This window comes from Leptinotarsa decemlineata, unplaced genomic scaffold, assembly GCF_025532065.1.
Source record: "Leptinotarsa decemlineata unplaced genomic scaffold, Ldec_3_MD MMD2_P_RNA_scaffold_2, whole genome shotgun sequence".
NCBI classification, from domain to species: domain Eukaryota; kingdom Metazoa; phylum Arthropoda; class Insecta; order Coleoptera; family Chrysomelidae; genus Leptinotarsa; species Leptinotarsa decemlineata.
In genome coordinates, this window is record NW_027412529.1 from 12,978,311 (window position 1) to 12,994,699 (window position 16,389).

Here is a 16,389-nt window from a genome sequence, read left to right on the forward strand (position 1 = left end):
ATCAGGTCCTCGTAATATGGTCTGTTGAACTTGGGGTGGATTGTTCGTCACAAGAAAATTCCCTGGTTGCAGAGCACATACTCTGTGCCTGTCCCAGTGCATACTGGATCAGGTTTTCAGTATTTGGCAGAGTTTGACTCTTGTCAGCTGAACTGAAAAGTCACTCACCAAATGAAATAAACGGCTTCGTTAAAAAGCTGGATTTTTTTGATCGAGCTTTTTAATCGAGATAGGTTTGAGCCACAATAATTTCTCGCGGTTTGCGGCGGAGGGTCGGACAGACCCTGCCTAACAAGCATGTAAAACCGACAGTGAAATCAAAGCTCGTTTGACTAGATACAGTTCGAAGAGTGCCGCATGAACTTCAGTTAAAAAAACAAAATCGCTTACCCAATTGTACTAAAAACAGACGTATGGTCTCTTCATCCAGCGTTCCTTTTTCTAAAACAAGAAAAAGTCTTAACTAAAGATATTTTTTGTAATCATCAGTTTCGACTTACTGGCCAAATAGTCTGCTAGATCCCCACCATTGCAATACTAGAAGAGAAAAAATATATGAATGTATATATTTCACAAAAAGATATATTCCAAAATTATAATATGTGCCGCATATACAAATTATAACACTCCAGGGACGGAAAGTAAGGTGATAAAATACTAGATATTGACAAATCAAGAAGAATACTTCTACACTTCTACATTTTTTTTGTATGAAGATGGAGAAGTAGAAAGCCAAAACGTGTCTTTCACCTCCCAATCTTTAAAAAATACCCCATCAAATTTTCATACAAATATATTTTCTTAATCTCGATTGTATATATGAAATTTCCCTCATAAACGATGCACCGTCTATACATATAGAAAATTACTAAGTTGGAAAACTTGGTAACCTTCAAAAGTACTGTAATACCTATTAAAAAATATTTCACACACTCAATACTTCAGCAATAATGGAGAAAAATCAGAACATTGAGTATCTCGGTAAACGTTGAAAATTAAAAAAATCTAGAGAGTGATATTGTTGGAATCTACGAAGGAATTGTCTAAGAAATATTATATGATTTTTTTAATGAAGTGAAAGGTTGAGGAATCGTTCACGAATGGAACTAAATCAAATAAGCGAATGCATGTCATTGCGTACTGGCATCGATGACATGAGTAGATTAAACTCGTTCGTGACATCTATGAATGAATTTAGTTCTCCATCTTGTAAAGTTATCCAGATTGGTGCTTAAGAGGCAATAAGGCAAGTGACTTATTCCGAACTATGGATGGCTACCAGTGAAAATGTCAGTGTTCCATGTAAGTGAAATTTAACTCTCTATATTGTGTAGGAATCCTGTAAATGATATCTGATTCAATTCCATAACGAATGTTAGGAGTACAAACTGAATAGAAAAAATGTTTTTTGTATAATTAAATGTTCATATAAAAGTGATGGTTACGAAAGTACTCTTTTTGGGTAATTTTGTAATCTTTGTATGAAAGTAGTTGTTTCGAGAAGGCTTCTTCTTTTTGTTAGTGTCTGAAAGTTACTTATTTACATGATCTACACATTTTGAAATTAATTGCTTTCTCCTTTTCTTTGGAAGATTTCCACTTTTTTATAAAGTAGAAAGCCTAAACCTTTCTTCTTCCAGAAATGAATCATAAAAATGAAAAATTACATGGTAACAAAATTTATAAACATTACAAGTAACTACAAAAGAGTTCATAAATAATTTGGGAATTAGGTGCTGAAAAACGAAATTATTTACTTCAAGTATTTTGATGAGTTCTATAGAAGAGTTGTTGTCGCCTCTCAGAAGTCTATTTGTGCGAGCTAAGGATTCACGAGGTCGAAAATCCCACAGTTGGAATCGAACCAACATTGACAGCGGTGGCATAGTAAAAATCAACCGATAAGTCCACTTCCACTACTTTCATTCATAAATTCACAAAGTTCTCGGTGACTTTGAACGAAGTGAGGAGCCAATTTCGTTTTTCTACCATAGGCGAGCGCTCATATGAAAACGAACTTTAAGGTTATTATAGAATGTTTTGTGGTAGATTACTTATGATCAACTACAAAAACTAAAAACAATAACAACGAATAAACTAAACACAATATCAATTTCCGACCGTGGTACCGTCAAATCCTTCAAGCAGTTGAAGGTCCCTGGCAACTCGTGCGGATCACGTGGTAACAGCCCAAGGGACAATCGCCAATGCGAATATTCGCGCGGTGCGAACGACAAAGCGTGTAGCGTCTGAAATAAACTCATAGCAATGTACATATGAAGCCACGCGCAACGGCGACCGGCGAAATGTACCCAGCGAACCGCGTGGGCGACTTTCGGCGCGGCGAGCGAGCAAAACAAAGGTATGAATCAGTACGGCGCGAGCGCACGTAGTCGAGCGGCAGTCGCGGCGAATAGTGCAGTGATCAAACGAGTTTAGTTGTTTTCGTCGCGGAAAATGAACACCGAGACTTTTATTGCTGAATAAAAAGTTAGAAATTCATTATTCATTCTACCGTCATTTAGAAGTTGTTTTTTGTTTTAGATTTACGAAAAATTACTGTCATATAATTTAGATTTCTGCAATAAATAACATAGTTATCTGAAAGTTTTTTTATTTTGTGAAATATTAATATATAGGGTAACATTTATTTTGGGCAAAGATAGTTCCAAATAAATTTTGTTATAAAAGGATTCGTTTGCGACCATTACTTTCATATGGTAATTCTACAAAATATGATCAGCTGATTAAATATTACCTTTATACATAGGTATATAGATAAATACGTACTGTAGAATAATATATATGGATATGTATAGATAGGTAAGTACATATCCTAAATGTCAAAAACAATTTTTCAGCGGCACTTAAAGTTCTATTTGCATCAACTTTTTTCTCCAATTATAGTTGAATATTCATAAGAATATTATAATCGAAGGTTTCAATACCCATTCTGGTATACCCAAAAAATTTTTTTGGATTAAATCTGTATTTCTCGTACTTCTTGTGGAATTCTCCCTCTAAACCCCGATTCTTATTCAAATCATGTACTCCACCATCTCTTCCAAATATTAGGTCTTGAACCAAAAAACTATTACTTTCTAACCAATATCGAGATAATTTCTATGAAGACATTTCGCTGTCGGACTACTTGTCGCGGCGGCGAACGTGACTGCCCGTGGCCTGCAAACGCTGCCGCGCAAATGGTCGCCTCGCCCGCCGCTTCGACGTTCGCACCGCCGCGCCGATAGCCGCGCCGTAAGATAGCCTACTGGTTGTATTATTCTACTGTGGCGGGGGATTTAATAAGTAGAACCAACCACTCACTCTAAGCAACCGGCTATAGTCAGGTGGTAAAATTTTTTCTGTAAAATAAAAAGTTCACGATCGTATGTGACAAATTATCAGTAGACGAAATTCCTCCAACTTAGACAGCGTGGTAATAGAATTCACATTATTATTATCATCCATTTATAATTTTAAATAGTCCAATGGAAATAATTACAAAAGTTTGGTTACAGCATATACTTGTAATGAATCGTCTGTTTCGAGACTTTCCAAGCTCATTGGGTTTTACGTACTAACCTCTTCCACGAAAGGGCTTATCAGTGTCAACAGTCTTTCTAATATATGAGAATTTTCGAATAACAAGTATATCGGTAATAAATCCGCGGTGAAAATGTAAATACGAATAAGATCTAAGTTTTGAAATGGTGCTATCACATAATCTGTTGTTTTATAGATCACAGAAAATTTCAACATTATCAACTGCACGCTGTAGATAAAGAAAATACATATTAAGAAAGCATATTTCTTGACCCAGTCTCAGGTACAACACATTGAGAAAGGACTAGGTGTAAATACATTCTGAAAGTACTTTAAAGAGAAATGTTCTTCAGATGTCTGCATTCCATTGATCGGGAAATAGTTGAAAAGGTGATTCAGTCTCCTCTACAAAAAAAGATCAACCAAAACAAAAAATAATTCCTATTCACAAATGAACTTGCTCAGAGAATTCTAATTGCTCTTGCCCAGAAAGAAATAAAATATAAACAACTAAGTACTTGGGCATCATTATTGATCAATCACTACGCTGGAACGATCATGTAAAATATACGGTGAAAAGACTTCGAAAAAGCTTATTTATAAATTCTTAGAAGAGACGTTATGTTACTGGTTTATAACGCCTTGGCTGAATCAATCATACGCTATTGTATCATTGTTTAGGTCGGATTATACAATACTTCCTACACAATTTAGATATAATTCAAAACACTTTAATTGAAATAATGTTTAGAAAAACTCGAAGATATTAAAACGAGTCCTTATAAGAAGAAAGTACCTATTTAACATAAGGAAAATATATGCCTATGAATGCTTACAATAGACAATGAGTAAACCTATTAATATAATTTATCACATGCAGAATACACGAATGATGGCAACACAACCAGAAATTCTTCATTTGGTCCTAAACTATACAATCAGCTACCTACACATATAAAAAATATCTAAATTATACAATCAGTTACCTACAAATATAAAAAATATCAATATCAATAGCCACAAAAAACTATTCATTAAATACTATTATGATCAACTGAAAAATATCTTTGAGAACAACTGAAACATAAACCTCCATCAGTGTATACTCTACCTACATATGTCTCTCCTCAAACTGTTTTCTAAAACTAAGTTACCTTTTTAGTTTGATAGCATTAGTACATTGGTATATTCCTATATCTTTTATCTTCAGATAACATTTAGCAGCCTAAGGGGCACAATACAAGCTTGACTTAGGAGACCGCAGACTGCTAGGAATAGAATATTCTACATCTACATCGTTTACTCAATATGTATTTATATTAACTTCGTAATACTGATATCGACCTGAATAAAAATCTATCTATCTATATCTATCTCATTTTAGTTTCAGGGACATAGAGGCAGTAACGGTAACGTTCATTGACAGACTTGTCCATTTTACCAAGGTAAATAGCAAGTAAGTAGTAACTCTTCAAAAAGTCCAAGGTCCAGTACTTGACAATCTGGGACATTATAATAAATAGTAACGATAATTCATTCGATATCTTCTCACTGATTCTTTTTGATGTTCCATCTAATCCAACTCAGTACACACTACATGTTAAATATTTTTATATCCATGGCAAGTTGCAGAACTCCACTAGCAACTATTTGAATTTGGATTGGACGATGATTCACTCTGTTTTTCATAGATTAATCATCAACCAAAATATTAACTTTTCAACATAAGTGTTGATATATATGATAATAAACACACAATTTCCACAAACATTTTCATTTCAATGATAACAGATCAGATGTCTACAAACTAACATGAGGATCATGCCCAAAAGTGTATATGGGAAGGACTCCAAGAGATTTAAAACAAGAACAACAGAACATGAAAGAAGTTCTGAACTGAAAAAGACCAATTCCATTGTAGCCCAGTTAATAATGTTCGTTTCTACTGAAAAAGCTATTGTGTTAGCGAAACGGGTCTAGAAATTGAAATATTTGTGGAAATTGTGTAATTATCATGGAAAGTGTAACGGATCAGTCCATTCATAGTAAGTGTTGATGTTTTCTAATAGAACTAGGTTGCTCGCGATTGGCTTGCTTATGGTGTAGGTGTTTCCAATCAAGTGCTTGGATGATTAGGCTCTCTTTCTTCTTCCGCTCCCATCTAACACATGGTCTGAAAAGTCCCGGGCCTAAGAAAGAAAACGTTTATTTTTTTGTTTCGTTCATAAATCTCCATCAAGAGCTACACAATCATTCCAGCACCACTCTAATATTTCAATACCACTTTATCTCTTGCCTCAAAATAGGCCTCAGTTTCAGCAATAACCTCTTCATTCGACCGAAATTTCTCACCGGTGAGCATTATTTTGAGGTCTGATAACAGCCAGTAATCGCTGGGTGCCATATCTGGCGAATACGGTGGATGTGGAAGCAATTCGAAGTTCAATTCATGTAGTTTTGCCATTGTTTTTGTTTGACTTGTGACACGGCGTGATGTCTTCATGATTTTTTTTGCCATATGCGGTCGTTTCTTTACAAGTCCGGACTTCAAACACTCCAATAACGCTATGTATTGCAGAGGGTATTAATTGTCAGTCTCAGACTGAAGTGATCTTCACTGATTTTTCTAAAGTGTTCGACAGACTTGACCATAGTATTCTGTTCAACAAGCTTTCTACTTTTGGGTTACCCAATGAATTAATTACCCTCTTCAAATCGTATTCTTACAACCGTAAGCAGTACGTCCAACTCAATGGCCTCAAGTCTATCGAACATATAGCCACATCTGGTGTACCACAAGGATCAAATCTAGGACCCCTATTGTTCAATATGTTCAATAATGATATCGGAGCTGAGATTGATGTCAATTTCCTTTTATACGCAGATGACTTGAAACTCTATCACAATATAACATGTTCTAATGATTGCGAACGTCTCGCCCTGAATTTAAATCGCGTTGATACATGGTGTCGGAAGAATAGTCTATCTCTCAACAAATCCAAATGTAATGTAATGTCTTACTTACTGAAAACGAACTTGAATTTACACAACTACGTCATAAACAATCAAGTTCTGGAGCGTCCTGACACACTCACTGATCTAGGTGTTACTTTTGATTCAGCCCTCTTTTTCAATAAACATATTGACACTACTCTAACAGCAGCTTACCGCATGTATGGATTCTTAGTTAGAAATACAAAAGACTTCGAAAAAGCTTCAACATTGAAATTTCTTCATTTCACTTTTGTTCAATTTGGCTGGAATTATGCATCTGTCGTGTGGAGTCCCTATCCATGGCAGCCTCACGAAAACCAGACCACCAAACGCGGGCTGCGATTCCAAGAATTGCATTTACCGAATACCCTGTGAGTGCGGGTAATCCTATATCGGTTGAACTTGGAGGCCATTAAATATTCGTATTGCCGAGCACAAGAAACACACACAGCGAGGGGAAACTAGCCAAATCAGGAATAGTAGAGCATGTTTGGACCCATTAACATAACAATGAGTAGTCCCAAGCTGAGATCATACACAGGAAGAAACATTGGTTTATGAGGAAATTCAAAGAAGTCGCATACATGTCCAACAATGTATTCAGCCAAGCTAGCGTAGAGATACGCAACATATGGAAACCCATAATCAAGCGAAAAATGGACAACTTTCGCCAAACTGTCATCTCCCACTAAACCGGTGAAGCGGAAAAGTGCGGAGATAAGTGAATATACTCGAATGACCCATAAATAGTCATATCTCGGAAGACTTAGTCCAATCATCACCCGAAGACGACTGTGAATACTAACATCGAAACGTCGTGAAGTAACTTGCCTTAGAATCTCTCAACTTTTCATTTTTAATTTTTGTTGTATTGTTCTATTTTAACTTGTATTTTATTTCACTGTTATTTCATTTCAGGTTTTTTTGGTCAATATAATTGTTATTTTCAGCTTTTCTTTTTTAATTTTTTTTTAATTAATTCTTACAGGGATTTCAAATCATTTTATATAATATAAGACAATGGAAGTCCGAACTAAAGAAATTCATCATGAAACATTGTCAATCACCTTCAAAAAACATGTTTAGTTCCATTTGTAAATATGTAATTCATGAACTTTTCATTCGACGAAGAAATAATATCTATATTTATTAGAGAATTCGTTTGTAGAGTCCAACAAAATCGCTCTCTAGATTTAGACACGCCTGAAGAAGCTATTGTATAGCGAAACACGTGTTGCGTTTTTGTTTTACTGTGTAGTGAACATCTCAAAATTTAATGTTTGTTGATAAAAGAGATAGTATAAACTCCCTTGGCTTGGTTTTATCTTCTCATTTTCCCGGAAAATATGAAAGATTTTTCTAGGAAGATGCAGGGTGCGCCCTTAGATACTCAGTTTTCAGTTGAAACTATTCAACTCAACTTTTAGGTATTGAAAACACAAAAATCGGTTAGTACATAACTACAACAACGTCATAGAAAAATGAAACGCATACTTTTTTTTGTTCCTTCCCAATAATAATGTTTGTAGAAAAATAAATTTCCTTTAGCAGAAATAAAATACCATCTCTCCCAACGGAGATTCACTCCGTCATGTAAAAATAGTATCAAGTTGAATTGAATTCGAGTAAATATCTTATCTTATCTCAGGTAATATATTGGCTAACCAACATATCATTCAGTGTGTCTTTTCATCAGTTCGAAGAGCATCACATGTCGCTTAATTCATCAGGCAACATCCCCACATTCGTGAAAAAAATGCAGGGATATTTTGTTGTTGTGTTTCTCATTGGTCTGTGTAACGGGTAAGTCAAGCGATTGAACAATAAATGTGTTAGTGAAAAATATGAATTCGTGAATCTACAAGTGAGCCGTTAGTTATCTACGTTTTTATCTGCCAAAACAAAGTTGACAAATTTCCAACACCTTCTATTGACTATAACATTTACCGCGACGTTTTATCGATCCATGAAAGATGATTTGATAAGGAAATAATATCTGGTTGAAGATGATCTAGATCTAGCACAACTAATTATATAACAAAAAAATAATACGGGATAATTCAAAAAACGTTCTATTGAATTTAAAGGGCCTATATTCACCAACCGAGTGTTAAAAATTTAAACGAAAGATCTGAAAATACGGCAACTTTTCCCTCCTTTTTTTATAAATAAATTACATATTAAATACAGAATAGTCAGTCATATAAATTATCTAACTAAACCGACCTAGATATCAATGTTTATCGTGCATGAAAATTAATTCCACACAAGAAAAGCAACACGGTTAGCCGGTTTATACCCCTGTTTCAATGAATTGCAATCAGTATTGCAATGCCATTACTATTATATTAGATCCATTACTTTTGGGTCATGTCTTTTACGTCGTTACTCGCAATCAAAATAAACGTGTAATGTAGTACTATTTGTGAAAAATACAGATTCATGGTTCATGGTCACAGAACACATACCTACTCTATTGGTGTTCTATGTCACGATGAAATTAAAATATAAAATACGTTCCTGATTAAGTCGTCTAACAGAACAAAAATATAAATTGCAATGAATATATAGACTATCCATTCCCAATTGGAACGGCAATAAAAATAAGAGCACTACGAGGGGTGTACATAATCACTGCCCGGCAAATGGGAAATGTATATACTACCAGTGCTTTTATGTTCAAAGCGTCCCTGGTATAGTCGAAGTAACCGATATAGTAATCTTAAAGGTGTCGGCGAAGTCAAAGGCCAAACAAACCAATACAAAGGAATTATGCCGCAACGAATTAGTCCACGTGGACTGAAGAATTGGCGGTTCGTATTGGATAATTTTTACTAACCGAGTTTTATGATTGGCTGAAGAGTCATAAAATTAAATTTGAAATCATGTTACGGTGACCAACAGAATGTAGCGATGAGTACCGCGTTGTGTGTGTTATTAAAGAGGAACTGCTGGAAGGTAGGGGGCACTATATCTTTGACTTGAACTATACAGTCATAAACATTTCTGGCCTGTGGCCCCCAGTCGCCCAGATAGTTAGTAAACGTGCTATCAAATATAGGTGAGGAATAAAGGCTCGGCTAGCAGGATTGGCTGAATACTAATTATTTGGACTTTCACAATATTTCTTTAACAGTGCCGTGTGTTCGTGGGGTAAGGTGAGGTAGTGAATGGTTTTGCAAACCGATTTTTGAAAACTTTTTCTAGAGATCAATTACCCTATCACCAAACAGATATTTTTGCACTCGACGCGCGTTTCGCTAACAAGGTGAGCATCTTCAGGAGAAGCAAATTGATACTGAAGACAAGGGTTAGCTGTTTATGTACCTCAAGTTTTTTGGTCCGATGTGGATTTTGTTTGTTAAATGACTAATTAACTAGTGGAACCACTACTTGCAAATTAGTTTGTCAACAGTAGATTAAAAAGCGGACAAATTAATTTGCAGGCAGTGGTTCAGTTTTGGTGTTAGGGTAATTGATCTCTAGAAACTTTTCAACTTTTACACCAAAGGTTCCAATCTCATCGTTTAAACTGTTTTTTGGAAAATCTTATTGTTTTCGGGTTCTTTCATCAATATGGCTTTCTGGAGACCTTTTGAAACAAATGATAACATTACGTGTGAGGAATCTGTGTCAATCGACAGGGATCCGGAATTTGAAAATAAGGATTTACATGTTCAAGTTCAGAGAGTAATTTCAAATATTCATGAATGCTTGAAGAAGGAAAACTGTCACACTTCACAGAATGCTATTGTGAATAGAATATGCGAGTTAACGAAACTATCTTGTTCGACAGTTCTTCGAGTCCTTAAGATAGGGGATGTCATTGACCATGCAATGTAACGAAAACAAAGGAATAAAAAATTTGCAAACGTTGATGGTGCTACAAAAGATGTGATTCGGCGAACAATTTATGGTATATACAAAAAAATGAAGTACCTACCTTGGAAATGATTTGGTATAAATTATTCGACTATCCCGATTACAATTACAAATCTTTAGAAACTCTACGGGGTTTCTTATTGTCTTGTGGTTTCAAATATAAAAAATTGAACAATCGGATGGTCATAATGGAATCGACACGCATTATTCAACTCCAACAAGAATATTTGAGGCGAATGAAAAGCTACCGAGAATCCAGCAGACATATAATATACCTCGACGAAACTTGGTTTGACACCCATGATGTTGTCAAAAATAGCTGGGTAGATGAAACCAAGTATTGTGCTTTGAACACACCTTCTTCAAGGGGAAAACGTGTTATAATTTTGCATGCCGGGAATGAAAGTGGTTTCGTACCTAACGCTTTGCTTCTGTCGGCCAAAAATATTAAAGATTCGTCTGCTGATTACCACGAAGATATGACTGTGGCTTTATTCGAAACCTGGTTCAGTGAGCAGCTTCTCCCAAATATTCCTCCAAACTCGGTTATTGTTATGGATAACGCTTCGTATCATTCTCGGTTATTGACTAAAATACCAAACAATAACACAAAAAAAGCAGATATTGTTGATTTCATGCGAAATCATGACATGGAAATACCCGAAAAGATTCCAACGAAAAAGGGAGTATATTATTGATTCGATGTATGAAACACGTGGTCATATTCTCTTACGTTTGCCTCCATACTATTTGTGTTCAATCCAATTGAAATGGTTTGGACCACAATGAAAGAAAGCTTGCGGAAATGTAATCAGTCACCGACTTTGAATGCTGTGGTGCTTGACAATATAAGGCGAGTGGTGAATGAAGTAGGTATTAGTGATGTGTGGAAGAACTGTCTGGCCCACGTTATAAAAGAAGAGAACAAATATTGTGTGCAACGTTCCATAAATCCGATCGTTATTCAACCCGATGATGATTCCACCTCATTCGAATATAGCGAAGAAGAATTTTAATTTTTCTAGCAATTTTGTTGGCCTCTATTATTTTGTAAATATATGTTTGAGGAGAATTCGGTGTGATTATTTGTGTTTTCATCGTATTTTAGAGTTTTCGACTCGGAAATTAACTAACTTCAATTTCGAAGTTTTTCATAATTAATGGGGTGATCAATTGCTATGATTGTAAGAATAAGTAACTGAAAAACTACCACTGAAAAATAATATACCGACGCCTATGTCGAGGCGGGAATTACTTCTCTGTGCTGTTCCAATTGGTATTGGAAATACTATAGCATTCACTGCATTCAAGAAAACACTGTAAAACTATTTCATTAGCTTCCATTGTGATATCTGTGTTTCGAGTTATACGGTACCAAGAAACTTTCTTCGAGAGTCAATACAATTGGCAGCTAACCATGAAAAAGAAATAACTCCTGACCGAAAGCCAATGAATCACGTGAAACAATTTCATTGGAATGTATATGTTTGACTTGGTTACTCTATAACCTCTATATGATAGCCATCAGGATCATTTGTAGGATGTGTCGCAAATGATAGAGATATTCCGAGAGCAGTTGCATGAAAAAATTGAGGTGACAACTGATATTAAGGACAAATGAATATAGTAACCGACTCAGAAAACAATGTGCTACAAAAGAAATCTAGAACGGTCGATTTAACGTGAATTGGCCTCGAAAATTAATGGATTTCTGACAAAATTTCGCCTGCTGCTGACCTTTTGATACTTTGAGAATTCTCAACACAACAAAGTTTTTGTTTCGGGGTTGAAATTAGATGATTTTAATGTATTTCCACGTGTTAAAACCGAAAGTGACCATAAAAATTATATATTAGCTCTTGTTTTCAAGATATAGTATCATTATATTATATATATATATATATATATATATATATATATATATATATATATATATTGAGTTTTCAACAAATGAAATATTTCATCACCAACAGTTGGTACACATGTTTGTTTACATAACACCCCTCTCATCAGCTGTTCTTAAGTAGTAAACATAACCTATGTGAGTTTGTCAATTGTCCGCACGTGGTTAATATTGAAATTATCGTGTGAAGTTGATTTTTAAATTAATTTAAGTGCTGATCTGAAATGCCTCGAAAGTGTGTGAATTCTGACGATAGCTTTTGCTATATATGTGGTGAAATAACATTTAAGGCTCAGAAACGTAAAATGACACCTGTCGTTAAGACAGCCTATGAACATTATTTTGGTGTGAAAGTTGGGGACCAAGATAAATCATGGGCTCCTCATATATGTTGTAATTCTTGTTCCGTCATATTGCGAGAGTGGCTGAAAAATAAAAACCGGGCAATGGCTTTTGCAGTACCTATGGTTTGGCGTGAGCCTACCAATCATACAGACGACTGTTATTTCTGCTTAACTCCTCCCATTAAGCAAGGTTTATCTATGAAGAAAAGAGGAACGGTTAAATACCCTAATCTCCCATCTGCTCTTCGGCCTGTACCACACTCAGACAATTTGCCAGTCCCTTCTCCACCCCAAAACTATGAAATTTTAGAGGAAGGTGATGAAGACTGTTTAGAAGGAGCAACCCATCCTTCTACATCCTATGACCCTGATTTTGAGGTAATCGATAGGTCTAGTGATCCGCACAGAATTAGTCAAGCAGAGTTGAGTGACCTTATAAGAGATCTTCGCTTGTCTAAGGAAAAGGCTGAGCTGTTAGGGTCAAGACTACAACAGTGGAATCTTCCAAAACATGATGTGAAAATATCTCAGTACAGACAGCGTCAAAAAGATTTGCTTCCTTTTTTTGAGAAAAAAGAAAACCTCGTAGTTTGTTCTGATGTTAATGGTTTGATGGACTGCTTGAATTTGGATAACACTCCATCTGAATGGAGACTGTTTATAGACTCTTCAAAACTAAGCTTAAAAGCTGTACTTCTGCATAATGGAAATCAGCTACCATCTATTCCTATAGGTCATGCAGTTCACATGAAGGAAACGTATATAAATATGAAAACACTTCTCCAATCAATCAAATATGAACAACACAAGTGGTACATCTGTGGTGATCTGAAAGTCATTGCTATACTCCTAGGAATGCAATTGGGGTTCACCAAGTATTGTTGTTTTTTGTGTCTGTGGGACAGTCGGGATAGAAAATCTCACTATAAAAAATGAACTGGCCTACACGAGACCTAAAACCTAATGAGAAAAATGTAGTTTACGAGCCTCTTGTAGATCCTAAGGATGTTCTCCTTCCCCCATTACATATTAAGTTGGGACTAATGAAAAACTTTGTGAAGGCCATGGACCAGGAAGGACTTGAGAGCAAAGTTTCCCAGGTTGAGTGATGCTAAAGTCAAGGAAGGCATCTTTATTGGGCCTCAAATCCGTGAAATCGTAAATGATCCTGCTTTTGACATGATTTTAACAGGAAATGAAAAAAGAGCCTGGGAAGCTTTTAAGGGGGTTGTACATGGGTTTTTAGGTAACAAAAGAGATGATAACTTCACAGCATTGGTTAAAGAGCTTCTTCAAGCTTACCACCAACTTGGATGCAACATGTCCTTAAAAATTCATTTTCTTCACTCTCATCTTAATTTCTTCCCACAAAACTGTGGAGCTGTGAGTGACGAACATGGAGAAAGATTCCATCAAGACATTGCCTTAATGGAACAGAGATATCAGGGCCGTTGGAATGAAGCAATGCTTGCAGACTACTGCTGGTCTGTGTGTAGGGATGCTCCAGAAGTGTTTTATAAAAGACAAGCTAAACGACAGCGATCTTACAATGAATCGGATGGACTTAATTGAAATTTGGTGGTACAAACTTCTTTTATTTGTCAAAACACTAAGAATAATGTTTTTTTTATTAATTCTGTACTTAAAATATTCTAAAAGAAACATAACAATATTGTTTTATGTACTTTCACTTTTCATGTATAGTATAACTACTCTTTAAGATTAAGTACTGTGTATCTCAAAAACCAGAGCTAATAAAAATTTTTCATTGTTATTTTCGTTTTTATCACCCCAAAATTAGTAGAAATTGACTAATTTAGTGTAGGAAACATTCAAAAAATATTTTTTTGTTGTGTTGTGGAATCTATTACTTTCAATTACTATTGATTCTGAGAAAACGTTATCATTTTTTAGTTCTCATGCAAGACTTATTACAGTCCGAATGGTATACAACACAAAAAACTTCAAACAAGCATTTTTGATTCGATGCATTCCCATATGATTGTAATGCAGTATTTGGTACGAGTATGAATTTGCAGTTTTAACATATCTGAGTTGACTCATTGTTGGCAGAAAAACTGAAGTTATTTTGAATACTCATTTGCTCTGTGCATAATACAACAATCGTATCGGGATTAATTTTTAGTCCAGAATAATTCTTTGAATAATTACAAATTTAACGCAAATCTCCATCCATTTCAGCACATCTCCATCCATTTCAGCACATCTCCATCCATTTTAGCAATACAACTTAACTTACTATAGGTGTCACGAGTCTGCAAGTTGAATATAATTGAAAATCGCTTGCGCAGAGTTGTCCTTGAGAACTTGTCAGGCAAGACGGTTAAATGAATATAAAAATTGAAAACATTAAAAGCTCCAGGATACTTTCTTGTGGAATACTCCAGGTCGTTTCTTCCAGACAATAATACAGCAGGTCCTGATCGAGTTTCACTCGCTGTGCACGACCGATAAGACAGTATCCCTTTCAGTGAAAAGGATCGGCCAGTCAAATCAAATTTTGTGAATTTTTTTCAAGTATTTTGAAAGTTTATCATCCAGAACACAACAGTAAATTTTTTACAAAAATGGTATAGAGCATTATCAAAATACGTCACTTTAAAACAGCGTATTTGTTGGAAGGTACTGTGACATCATGAGATATGTGAGATTGTCGGTAGTACAGCTCACAGGGAAAAATATGACCAATTTAGGTGGACAAAATTCTGAAATATTTCCCTATTCAACCTTTGGGGTCCCAGATTACAGAAAAAAATCTAATTATTATTAAAAAATTATTTTTTGACACTATTGGTGAGCGCACAGTGATCAAAATTCCATTTTATTTGCTAAACTCTCAAACTTTCCTACATTTACCGTTTGAAGTATTTTGAGGCAAAAACAAATCGTTCTACAAAACTGGCATTCAAATGTTAAAGCGGCGCTAAAATTATTGTGTGACTCTTGATGGAGATTACGCGTTTTCTTTCTTAGTCCCAGGAATTTTCAGCCTATGTGTTAGTTGAGGAAATTATAGAACATTCGAAGATTTATCGAATTTATCTGATGATAACACACCATAATTTTTGTTCAGACCCAATATCTTCTTAAATACGCATACATATTTATTATTATGTGAATATTTCAAATTAAAATATTATAATGATATTAATTGTATTTAAAGAAATGAACATAGTTATCAGTTTCAACACTCCAACTCCAAGTGATAAAACGACCCAAAGTGTCAAAAAATATTTTGTTTGCGACCCGTTTGGGATACAAAAATAAGGTGGTCCTGGTAAAGTATTATAAACCGGCTTATACCAGATGTTGCAAATCATAACGAAATCACAAAATTTTGTTTGATCACTGTGTTAGCGTTTTGTGCGTATAATGAGCATTCATTACTTTTTACTATCAGGAAACAGAATACACAGTCAGCTTCGCATTCCGTATATCTAGTGACATCAATCCCCATTTCGCTGAACCACATCTTTGAGGCGAAAACTCGAGTGCGGCTAATGTATCCGGTCTGAATAAGTATGTTTGACTTCAAATTCGCTATTTATATTTACATAGTAATATATTTTTCATATGATTTGGATCAGTACTCCTACAAAAACAATTCATTAATCAATCAGTATGGTCTGATTCAATTTTCAAGATTATTCCGGCTGCATGCATGAAATGTTGATAAATATATTTCAACACTCATAATTT

General features: G+C 35.1%; 2 protein-coding genes and 1 long non-coding RNA gene across 9 annotated transcripts in view; 2 read left to right on the plus strand and 1 right to left on the minus strand.

Annotated features, from left to right (window-relative positions):
- Positions 1-16,389, minus strand: part of LOC111513201 (serine/threonine-protein kinase unc-51) — an 88,998-nt gene that overhangs the window by 42,569 nt on the left and 30,040 nt on the right. For all 6 annotated transcript variants that reach the window (XM_074183696.1, XM_074183693.1, XM_074183688.1 and 3 more), the window contains exons 4-5: positions 501-537; positions 391-441 (exon numbers count right to left, since the gene is read on the minus strand). In XM_074183696.1, coding sequence (XP_074039797.1) covers positions 391-441; positions 501-537 — 88 coding nt within the window. The remainder of the gene's footprint in view (positions 1-390; positions 442-500; positions 538-16,389) is intronic.
- Positions 1,176-4,913, plus strand: LOC141485983 (uncharacterized). Its single transcript, XR_012467569.1, has 2 exons — positions 1,176-1,302; positions 4,757-4,913. It is a non-coding gene; the product is annotated as an uncharacterized lncRNA (long non-coding RNA).
- LOC111503583 (uncharacterized) overlaps positions 8,186-16,389 on the plus strand; it is a 33,307-nt gene continuing 25,103 nt past the window's right edge. For both annotated transcript variants that reach the window (XM_074183719.1, XM_074183726.1), the window contains exon 1: positions 8,186-8,343. In XM_074183719.1, the coding sequence (XP_074039820.1) occupies positions 8,252-8,343 (92 nt within the window). In that variant the 5' untranslated portion in view covers positions 8,186-8,251. The remainder of the gene's footprint in view (positions 8,344-16,389) is intronic.